The sequence below is a fragment of the Crocodylus siamensis genome, chromosome 1 (assembly GCF_052110815.1).
Source record: "Crocodylus siamensis isolate JL-2025a chromosome 1, ASM5211081v1, whole genome shotgun sequence".
NCBI lineage: Eukaryota > Metazoa > Chordata > Crocodylia > Crocodylidae > Crocodylus > Crocodylus siamensis.
The window spans coordinates 131,118,446-131,130,526 of NC_143395.1; the positions used below are offsets into that span (position 1 = coordinate 131,118,446).

At 46.2% G+C, this 12,081-nt stretch overlaps 1 protein-coding gene across 1 annotated transcript in view; it reads right to left on the reverse strand.

Moving 5' to 3' along the window:
* Window positions 1-12,081, reverse strand: part of PDE10A (phosphodiesterase 10A) — a 606,111-nt gene that overhangs the window by 381,242 nt on the left and 212,788 nt on the right. Inside the window, exon 3 of the mRNA XM_090042732.1 lies at window positions 7,538-7,585. Coding sequence (XP_089898858.1) covers window positions 7,538-7,585 — 48 coding nt within the window. The remainder of the gene's footprint in view (window positions 1-7,537; window positions 7,586-12,081) is intronic.

Here is a 12,081-nt window from a genome sequence, read left to right on the forward strand (position 1 = left end):
ACCTAGGTTGCATGTAGATCTTTAAAAGCATAACTTCCAGGTGGGGACAGAATACACCACACAAAACAAGCCATTTTCTACATGTCAAGTACTTAGTTTCTGAAACTCTTAAACATTTCATTTTGATCCAAACAAAATGCTAGGTTAGAAAGCAAAGTAACAAATATGTAGTCAGCAGTAACAACTCCTACAGGAGTAAGTAATGTGTGGTCAGCATTTCAGCTCCTATAGGACATCTTGTGACAGATTGGAGGCTTACTGCTATCAGTGCAATTACATCCCAACCAATTCAAATGGATGCAATGAGCAGTCTATAGTAGTCAGATAAGCTACGCTACCTTTGAGAGGTCCAAGAGGCAACATGAAAGACAAAGCTTTCTCTTCCAGCAGCATGTATCCAGTCTTTGGGGAGGTGTGGGTGGGAAGGAGGCATGTGTGATAGGTGTCTTGAAGCCAGGTCAGCAACAACACATATACCCTCCAGGGGCATTTTTACATGTGTAAGTGCTGCAGTGCCAGGCACTTTGAAAAACACCCAGCACTGTGATGCTTGCAGTTGTATAAGCAGTGAAATGCGCATCAGCACTGAGAAATTGTCAACAGTGTGCTTTTGAACTAAAACACCTTGGAGGTGCTTTAGTTCAAAAGCGCACCACTGCCATTTTCTGCACACAGCCATGAATTTTGCCACTTATACAACTGCACACAGTGCAGTGCAGCATGTATCAGCTTGCGTGCGGAGAAGCCTCAATTAATCGAGTCTGCTCAAAAGCAACAGATCTTTGGTGCATCACCAAACGAAAAAGTATGTGTATAAACGCTGCAACAAGTTTAGCTCCTCAACCATGCTCTTCAAGTAGCCAATGGGGCATTTGTGCCTCAGGCCTCAGAGGAATAGGAGTTGAACAGCAATTCTGTTAGCAGGAATGGGTTTTTGCTCTGTAGCTTACCTATGTGTAAAGCTATAGACTCAATGGCCAATGGTCTTGACACAGTGTGCTTGGAAGGTTCAGAGAGTTAATTTTTCTTCAGCCTCTCTCACTACCCAGCTACTAGCAAATGCATTACTTCTGAGCAAGGGATAGGGCATTTCACTGGCTGCTTCCCCCTTTGCTACACTACTCTTGATCCTAATATTGTACTTACAGTGGCAGCTAGAGCATCTGTCCTAACTCCCCAGATTCTTACTTTGAATCCAGGGTAACTGAAAACCTTCAGTGTTTAAGGCTGTGGAGTGTGCAGCTTGGTTGTAATGTTTTATTTCAAAACAAGAATCCATGTTAAAACTGGAGAAGAGTTATTAATACACACTCCCAACCACAAGGATATTACAAAAAATATAAAAACGTTTTATACCAAAACTAATGGATAATGGTGAACCTCCTTCGGCGGGCTTTAAACTAGGCGCGTCGGGGGAGGGGGAAGATGAGGGCGGAGGAGATGATGAACTACCAGGCCCAGCAACAGCCAGCAAGCCCAGACCAATGGTCAAAAGGGAGAAACAGGTAAGTGATGGGGGACGGGGCATTGCTGAGACTAGGGGGTCAGTGGGCACAACCGTTGGAGGCCTCAAATGCCTCTACACGAATGCTCGAAGTATGGGGAAGAAGCAGGAGGAACTTGCCCTCCTCCTAGCTGTCACCAGCCCTGACATAGTGGGGATCACAGAAACGTGGTGGGACTCATCGCATGACTGGGTGGTGAGTGTCAAGGGCTATAGGCTATACAGGAGGGACAGGATAGGAAGGAAAGGTGGAGGAGTAGCACTCTACATCAAGGAGGAATATACTTCCTCGTTAATTAGCAAGGGAGTAGAGGGGGGGCACTCTGAGGTGCTCTGGTTTAGAGTAAAAGGCAGTCCAGGGGATAGAAACTTAACGGTGGGAGTCTACTATAGACCTCCCAACCAGGGAGAAGAGCTCGACCAGGAATTCTTAGGTCAGCTCGCAGAGGCAGTGAGGGCTAAGGATGTGGTCATCATGGGGGACCTGAACTTCCCAGACATCTGCTGGGAAGAGCAGTCAGCCAAGTCTGATCGCTCACGTCGGTTCTTAGCCAGAGTGCAGGACCTCCATCTAACCCAGGAGGTGCACAGCCCCACCAGGGGAGACACCTTGTTGGACCTGGTGCTGGCCACGGGTGATGACCTGGTGAGGGGGCTGCGGGTGATGGGCCACCTGGGAGACAATGATCATCGCTTGCTGGAATTCACCATCCAGCGTAAGGTGGCAAAGGGCTGCAGCAAGGCGACAGCCCTAGACTTTAGGAGGGCTGACTTCAACAAGCTAAGGAGGATCGTTGGGGAAGCGCTAAGGACCCAGAGGGGAAGGGAACCAGATGTCGAAGGTGAGTGGTTGCTCCTTAAGGAGACGATCCTCCATGCCCAAAGGGAGGTAATCCCAACAAGGATCAAAGGGAGCAGGAGGGCACATAAACCCCCATGGCTCACTAGGAGCATCCGGGAATGTCTCCTTGCTAAAAGGGAGGCATACACCCAATGGAGGGATGGGGTCATCACCAAGAAGGACTATGTTACAGTCGCCCGAGGATGTAGGGGGGCAGTCAGGAAGGCCAAGGCAGAGATGGAGATAGGACTAGCTTCCCGGATTAAGGACAATAAGAAGTCCTTCTTCAAATACATAGGGGGTAAAAAGAGGGTCCTGGGTAATGTGGGGCCCCTGCAGGACACGATGGGCAACTTAGTCGTCACGCCAGATGACAAAGCTAACATATTTAACGATTTCTTTGCCTCTGTCTTCCTAAGTAGGGACCAGTTCAGCCACCTCCCTGCTGGGCCCCCCTCGGGCCCCGGGAGAGACACGCCTGGGCCAGGGGTTAGCGAGGAGTTAGTTAGGGTACTTCTGGAGAGGCTGGACGTGTTCAAGTCTGCTGGTCCAGACGATCTTCACCCTAGGGTTCTACAGGAACTGGCCGAGGTCATTGCGGGACCCCGGCGCGGCTCTATGAGCACTCGTGGTGCTCTGGTGAGGTGCCGGAGGACTGGAAGAGGGCCAATGTGGTCCCTATCTTCAAAAAGGGAAAAAAAGAGGACCCGGGAAATTACAGGCCAGTTAGTCTTACCTCAATCCCGGGTAAGCTCTTTGAAAAAATTATCCTGGCACACATCCAGGAGGGCCTTGCGGGGGAATGCATGCTCAGGGGCAACCAACATGGGTTCATCAGTGGCAGGTCTTGTCAGACCAACCTGGTGGCCTTTTACGATCAGGTCACCAAATCATTAGACGCAGGGGTTGCTGTGGATGTAGTCTTTCTGGACTTCCGGAAGGCTTTCGACACTGTCTCTCACCCTGTCCTCATCAAAAAGCTGGGAGACTGTGGTGTCGATGCCCACACAGTCAAATGGGTCGCCAACTGGTTGGAGGGCCGCACCCAGAGGGTGGTAGTGGATGGGTTCTTCTCGACCTGGAAGGACGTGGGCAGTGGGGTTCCGCAGGGCTCGGTCCTCGGGCCCGCACTGTTCAACATCTTCATCAGTGACTTGGATGAGGGGGTAGAAAGCACCCTGTTCAAGTTTGCTGATGACACTAAGATGTGGGGGGATGTGGGTGCACTAGAAGGGTGCAATAGGCTACAAGCTGACCTTGACAGGTTGCAATGGTGGGCGGATGAGAATAGGATGGGGATTAACACTGATAAGTGCAAGGTGTTGCACATGGGGAGGAAGAACCGGCACCACACTTACAGGTTGGGGAACTCTCCTCTTGCCAGCACGGAGACGGAAAAGGATCTTGGAGTCGTCATTGACTCCACGATGAACATGGGCCGGCAGTGTGGGGAGGCAGTCAAGAAGGCCAACCGTACCCTGTCATGCATCCACAGATGCATCTCGAGCAGGTCCAGGGAGGTGATCCTCCCCCTCTATGCGGCACTGGTCAGGCCGCAGCTGGAGTACTGCGTCCAGTTCTGGGCGCCACACTTCAAGAGGGACGTGGACGATATGGAAAGAGTTCAGAGGAGGGCCACTCGTATGATCAGGGGTCAGCAGGGCAGGCCTTATGAGGAGAGGCTACGGGACCTGAACCTGTTTAGCCTCCACAAGAGAAGGTTAAGGGGGGACCTTGTGGCCTGCTACAAACTGGTCAGGGGGGATCAGCAGGTATTGGGGGAGTCCCTGTTCCCCCGTGCGCTCCCAGGAGTGACCAGGAATAACGGTCACAAGCTGGCGGAGGGTAGGTTTAGATTAGATATTAGGAGGCGCTACTTCACAGTCAGGGTGGCTAGGGCCTGGAACCGGCTTCCAGGGGAAGTGGTGCAGGCTCCTAGCCTGGGGATTTTTAAAAGGAAGTTAGATGAGCACCTTGCCGGGGTCATCTGACCCCGGTGCTCTTTCCTGCCAAGGCAGGGGGTCAGACTAGATGATCTACCTAGGTCCCTTCCAACTCTAGCTACTATGAAACTATGAAACTATTATTGCCCATGGTCCCACTTCAGTGGCCACTAGTATCTCAGCACCTCAAGGTTTTGTGGGTTTCAAGTAGTTCTACTTACCAGTGACTTCAGTCTCTGTAAACCAGGGACAGATGAAAGAGGGATCTATTTTACAGCCACAACCACTTGCAGCAAACATAATTTTATTTCTCAACTGTAATCTTTGCATGGGTCTGGCCCTTTCAGAACTGAAGTCATGTTTCTATGATCTAGTTCAGCACAGTTCCATTTAAAGTCATTTTGCTTTTATTTATTCTCTTGTTTATTATTTTTTTCAAATATCTAAGAATCTATTTCTCAGTAATGGCTACTCAGTTTCTGCTTCAGTGGCTCTTGGGTGCATCACAAGCTACAAGGTCAGCATTAGATTGAATAGCAGCTGGTTGTAGACCACTCTGCACTGTGAGAAGCAGGCCAAGTGCTGGATTGTTATCAAACACTGCAGCAAAGGAAGCCCAACACACCTATGGATAGACCTAACAGAGCGACTGACATCAGGTCATGAGGATAGTCCATGCACCCAAAGACTAAAAGAAAAGTGGGAAAAGCTTTTATTCTGCCCCTACATGCCACCCATCCCTGTCTGTCTGGGCACACATGAAAAGAACAGGGGGCTCCTTCAAGGGGTATCAGCAATTGTTCATTCTGTACCTTCCACCCAAACAGTAGTACCCTCTGGGCATCTCCACACTGATAGTTCATGTCGATATTACAAACTACTCTACAGGCTTATACACACTGTCAGTCTACCAAGCTCAGGTCTGCAGAACTTCCATTTAGGAGGTTGACCCCACCACTGCTTGGCTCTTAGCTCCCACCTTTAAACTTGTTTGGGTACGCAGGCTGCAAGCACAAAAATCCAGCAGCAGCAACAGTCCCACATTTCTCCATTTATTCCATTCCTGATTTCCAGCCCCCCTGCATCCCACTTTGTGCTGCTGATTTGCAAAGCAGAAACCTTCTAGGAATTGGTGAACAGACCTTTTCTCTCTCTTTATAGAATTCTCTTCCCTTAGATGAAGCAGAGGGACAATGGGGCCAAATTTGTTACGGCCTACAAGGGATAATATAGACAGGGGAGGGTAACCTAATACAGCTTGGGCTGGCTGAAAGTGCCCTCAACCCTGTCATATAAACATCTCATCTGAGTCAAAGCCACAGAACAGTATAGATTGCAAACCACTGCTTTTAGTGGTATGCCTAAGGCACAATTCAGCTTATAGTTAGTGAGCACACAATCATTTAATTTATTATTACTACATCTATGGGCAAGGTATTTGCAAGCTGACTTCCCCCCACAGAAAACATTGTAAGATTTTAGCATGAGATTCATTATAAGGCAGCAAAAGCCAGGAAATTGTTTCCGCAAAGACTGCTGTAGATGACTGACCAAAGCTTGTATTGCTTGCAATATCCAGTATATCAAAGAATCATAGAAAATGAGGGTTGGAAGAGACCTCAGGAGGTCATCTCGTCCAACCCCCTGCTCAAAGCAGGATCATCCCCAACTAGCTTATCCTAGCCAAAGCTTTATCTAGCTAGGTCTTGAAAACCGCCAAAGATGGAGAGTCCACAACCTCTCTGGGTAACCTGTTCCAGTGTTTTACTACCCTCCTAGTGAGAAAATTCTTCCTAATATCTAACCTAAATTTCCCTTGCTGGAACTTGAGACCATTGTTTCTTGTTCTGTCATCTGCCACCACTGAGAACAGTCTAGCTCCATCTTCTTTTGAATCTCCCTTCAGGTAGTTAAAGGCTACTGTTCAGTCTCAGTCTTCTCAACTGTAATCTTTCAGTCTTCTCTTCTCCAAAATAAATAAGCCCAGTTCCCTCAGCCTCTCCTCATGTCATAACAGAGATGGTATTAAACTGTGCAGCATTACAATTTTGGATTCAAAGCCTCCTAGAAAATCCTCCCTAAACCTAGAAGTCCCATAGCTTCTCACTCCTACTTTACATCCACCTTCCCAAAACTCACTCCTTCCAGCAGTGCCTCATATCAGCTAATAACAACTTTTTTCCTTAAGCGGTTTTTAAATATTAACATGAGTGCAGGTCTTGCTTATGCAGGCAACTTCACAGCTCTATTTGTGGAAACCTCTTTCCCTTGGGTCATAACTTAATATGGCTCATTGAGAGATATGTCAATGTTTCTTAGGGCTGGCGTTTTCCACCATGGCCTATTTTGATGCTATACACAAATTATTAATAGATTATGTTGTAACAAATAAAAAGGCCTAGCTTTTTCTCAAGGTTGGCAAATTGACTGTGTTAGAGTCTGAAAATAGATACGAGTTGCAGTAGAGACAGACTGCCGGCCACCTGGGCAATGTGCCTCAACCCTAAAAAGCCAGCCTTAGCTGGTTCCATGGTCTCTATAAAGAGTGCTGCTTAGCATCAGGATAGGTTTGAATTGGAGGCCACATAGAAAGAGTGCAGGAGCTTGGTGACAGCACTGGAACTATCTCCCCTCACTATCGTACTTCTGTAACAGCCAAGATGGAAATATTATATAAACCATTCATTTGGACTGTAAATTCTCCTCAGATGCTGACAAGCCACACTACAGGTTTTACACGCTACAGTAATCTACTGTATTTTACAACTACTATTGTCCTGTTTCATGCCACCAGCCAAAAAGCATACAGCATAATTCAGGAGTGTGTACATACCAAAATGGTTCAAAGCCCTTTCTGTGCTCAGGGCTGGATTAACGCATAGGCAAGCTAGGCACATACCTAGGGCCCTTAGTGAAGAACGGGACCAGTCGTACTTATTTTACATATAATTACTGAGTGAAAAAAGTAGGGGGCCACAAGTTTGTTTGCCTAGGGCCCACTAAAGGGTTAATCTGTCCTTGGCTGTGCTTCCCCACTCCTCAGCTACTATGTGCCATCAGTGTAAATTAGAGATGGCAGGCAGCTCCCCCCAGTTAGCCCTGCCGCCAACAGCTCCAAGTGGCCAAAGGGACCCTGGGCTGAAGGAACCAGTAGCCACATCTGTGCCAGCCACAGTGACAGAAGATACCCCACCACGGTTTGGGCAAGCCTCTAAAACAGTCCCAGTACAGCCAAAAATCAGTGCTTACCTTGGACAGTCTCAGGTCTGTGATGCCTTGTGTGACCACTTCCAAATACTGCAATTTAAAAAGAAAATGGACTAATTCATTTTACACCCAAATATTCTGTTAGTTCTGCAGCTTCTGCCATACTACATTGGCATAGCTACACTCATCTTTACCTATTCCTAGCATGCTGATTGAAACAATTTTCCTAGAAAAGTATTTAATCAAGTTCATCAAGAACAAGGTCAATGGAGGAAGTAAGATTAGACATTTCAAAAGATATTTCATAGCCCTGAATCTGTTGCCATAACAAAAAGAAGTACTAGAAATCAACACTATTCAGCTGAATACTGGATAGAATTAAGCAGCCTCTCCCGAGCAATTGTCCCAAAAAGTTATCTTTTCTACAATAGAACGGGCCATCACAATCAGAATTACATCACAGTAGTAACCAACATGGCATTTCCTTAGCAACCAGCTTAACATTATTGATTATATCACCCATTATTATGGCAACAGGCTGAATTTTTCCTGTTTATAAAAGGTCATCAGAAGAAAACAAAAATAAAATGTGTTTCTCTTGGCCCTTTTCCTTGCACAATGTACCCAGGAAACTATCAGAAACAAAACCCATGTTGCTAGACTTGTAAAAAACAGAACTTAAAACACTGCTTTTACTGTATGGAAAATGCAAAATGCAATGCTAATGGCACCGTCAGCTGCTTTTATTACAGCACGTGCTTTGATATGAGGGGAAAAGATTCAGTTCTCATGGAGAAACAGGGCTTATTCTAGAATTAATGTTGTATGTAAAACTGCACCAGTAAAGATGACTATCAGGTCTAGGCTAGTCTTATGATTAAGGCACTGGACTAGGGAGCCTGAGTTCAGTTCTTGGTTCAGCCATAAACCAACTCTGTGACCTCTGACAAGTCATTATGTGCCTTTCAAAATTTTATTTTTCCTCAATTGTCTTTGTAACCCAGCTGTAAAATGGGGATATTTCTAAGTCCATTCTCCCAGGCTGTCAAGCAACAGCATAACCGGGGCAGGGGTTTGCACAAGGCATCAGCCCTATATGCCCACCTACAGGCAGTGCCAGGATGGAGGCTCCCCTAGGAGTCTGTTGTGCTGTAGTAGCAGCAGCTCTGTGTGGCAGCTAAAACAGGCAGCAGAAGTCAGTTGCAGGGACTCTATGCCACTACTGTAGTGGCCACAGCAGCAACCACTGCCTTCCAAACCAGCCGCAGCTGGAGATGAGACTTCCTTGGGGTAGGTAAAACTGTCCCCTTCCCCACCCCTCAGCTCTCCCTGAAAGTAGAGTTTAGCTCAGGTGACATTCTCCCTCCCCACAACCAGCAAGTTTTGCCCGGGATTCAAAACCTGCTAGTTACATCTCTTTTGCCATGTCTAAGTTTAAGCTTGAGGGCAGCATGCCTGTCATGCTGTGAGGATGTACAAACCAAAGCACTATGGGCCGCTAATCTCAGGCACAGCCTCACAGCACTTCCATAAAACAAAAAAAGAAGAAAAATAAAAGCCTATTGAAACATCAGGAAGGTCTTTACAGGGCCAGTCGCAACTTTTATACCTTTTTCTCCCCCCCCCCCCCCCGCCGAAAAAGGTTGGTGAGTGTTTTTTTTTAAATCCAATTTCCCTACCTAAAACTGTTATTTCAACAAAACTTCAGAAAAAACATTAGTTCCGAAAATCTGGCTCAGCTGTATTACTTAATTTTCTGGTATGGTATAAACAAACATAACGTTTATGTTCTTTATAAACACACATAACAAACAGAAGTTTTGCTCACATTGAGACTGCCCCTGCTGCTGCTCTGTATACCTGGGTGTTGTAGTGCTCTTTCCACCAAGCTCTTGTTCCTGCATGATGTTCAGCAGGGCTGGGCGAAATTTCGCCAGGTGTTTCATTTCAAAGCTGAAACAAAAGGCTTCAAAGCAGCTTCAGAATGAAAGAAGGGCACTTTTTTGAAACCTCCTGTCATCCAGTAGCGCAGCAACCTCCTGTCATACAGTGTGCAGATCTGGGTGCCTGCACCCCCGGGAGGGCTGCGGAGCTGTGCTGGACTCCTCCCGGGGGTGCGGACCCCCAGATCTGTGAGCTGGATGAGAGGTTGCTGCCTCCACCACCTAGGACTGGCAGCAACATCAGTCTTCCCTAGTGTTGGCCACAGGCTGCACCCAGAACCAGTCTCAGGCGGCAGCGGCAGCCTTCTGTCATCTGGTACACAGATCCGGGGACTCGCACCCCTGGGAGGAGTCTGGCATAGCCCTGGATCTGCGAGCCAGATGAGAGGAGGCTGCCGCTGCCTGCAAGTGTCATGAGTTTTGCTTTGAACAGTTTGAGGTGCAGTGTCCCAGAAACCTCTGCACCTATCTTCTTGAAACTAGGCAGGCTTCATGCCCTCCAAAGGGGGTACCATTTCTTCAATACTTAAACATCCAAATCAGGCAAGAAATGACAACATTTTAGACATTTTCATGATTGTCCGTTACAGCCTATGGGTGAAACAATGAAACACGTCAAAACGGCAAAACAGTTTCAACAAAACAAAATGCGACAGTTCTTCAAAATGAAATGAAACAACAAAATGAAACACTGTCCCTTTGAAACACCAAAACAAAAGTCAAAACAAAACAGTGCTGTTTCGCGCAGCCCTAAAGTTCAAGTCACCCATGTATACAAGGACTTTTGTCTCTTCCCTGTTGCTGCTGGGGATCTGTCTGCCACTGGTCCCAGGGTCTTGCCTGAGCCACTGTACTAGCGGTTCCATAGTGCACTTCATCCTCTTCCCAAAAGGGCGGACAACAGCAAAGGCTGAATCCATGCCAGGCTGCTGCTCAGACCACTGCCTCCTGACAGTAAGAACAGGGGAGCCTATATCTGGCGTATCTAACAGAGACAGCCTACAGCTCTGGAGATTGCCAGCTAAGGTGAGATGACAGGGGCAGCAGTCCTGGGCACAGACTTGGTTGGGGTGGGGTAGAAAAAATGTCAGCTGCCAGTGCAGCCATGCAGGCAGCTGAAAGTCACTGCTATCTACATGTAGAACCAAGCACAAACACCGTCAAAGTTCCCGAGAGCTGCATCTGGTGTTCCAGCACTGGATCACACCCTCTAGGGAAGAAAATTGAGCACGATCCTCTATGCACACCCGCTCACATACACCCACAGAAGAATTAACATATCATAGAAAACATGAGAGCAGAGTCCTAAGTAGTTTGTAACATCAGAGAAAGGCCATGTATGAGATCCATTTTTTATTCAGTCCTGACTCCACAATGGGGAAAAGTTATATTTCAGGAATAGCACGGCTCTGAGAATGACCAGAATTCTCTCACAAGTAAAAGGAAATGTCAGTAGTGTGATGTTTTAAACCCAAAACATTAGACCAGGAACAGTATAATTACACCTTAACATTTTAAAAAGAAAAAAGGTACAGCACTTAATTTACTCTACATGAGTTACCCACATGTAGTTCATATAATTTGTTGCTTCAGCTAGAACTATTCAGAAAGGATTTGCAGTTATTTAAAATATGAAAATATTTGCTAGCTTTAGACTACTCTTTATATTACAGCTGGTTGAGCCAACTAATAAATTTCCTGAGCAGCACAAAGATTAGCCTTATTGAATGAATCAACTATTTCCAAATATGGTTTGGAAAATATTTAACTACCAGATCTTTGGAAATGCAAGCACCAAAACACAGTTCAAAGCACATACAGATTTCAAAAGCTCAAAAAAAACATTCCCTCCAATCAGTTGTTAGGTAGAGACTCAGTCAGCTTTCTGAGTCATCCATTATGCTGCTCTCCTTCACTTAGTTTGGGTGCAGGCTGAAAGCAGTCATTCTCAGTTCCTGAAAACTCAATGCTGTGAAATTCCCACACTCCTAAGGAACTTAAAACAGAGAAACAAAATAAGTTCAGTTTTCCTCTCCCACCTTCCTGTTCTTGTACCTCTACTGCCTCTCTTTCAGCCTTTCATATAGGCTATAACTACTGTATGTAATTAACTCTTGCTGCCAAGGCACTGTGGCCCATCTTCCCCGCTTTCCTTTTTTCTTACGTTTGTGTCCTGCTCAGCAGGAACTATTTATTTCAGAATTTTGTGCTGAGGTCGGTTACCATAGATGTTGACCATTTGTGTGTCTCCACCATTTTTCTCACAAAGATTCTCACAACAAATGCAAACTCCCAAATTTCTCCTTTCTTCTTGTTCTTTTCAGCGTGATACTCAATTCCCTATGCATCTTACTTTTATTACAAGTTTAAAAATCTCAAAATTCCCCAAATAGCATCTCAACAAAAGTCTTCCTAATTCCTGAGTATTTATGGTTTGCTATAACTGTCATAATATCACAATCATATCCTGGTCATCATATTATCCCTAAAATAAATAGCACGCTTTCAGAGACACAGGGACAAATGCTGTTCTAATAGTGTATTAAAGATAGCGTGTTCTAATTTAAAAATATTAAATAGCCAATAAGAAGGAGCAGGGAGTTGGACTAGATGACCTCCTGAGGTCTTTTCCAACCCTAATTC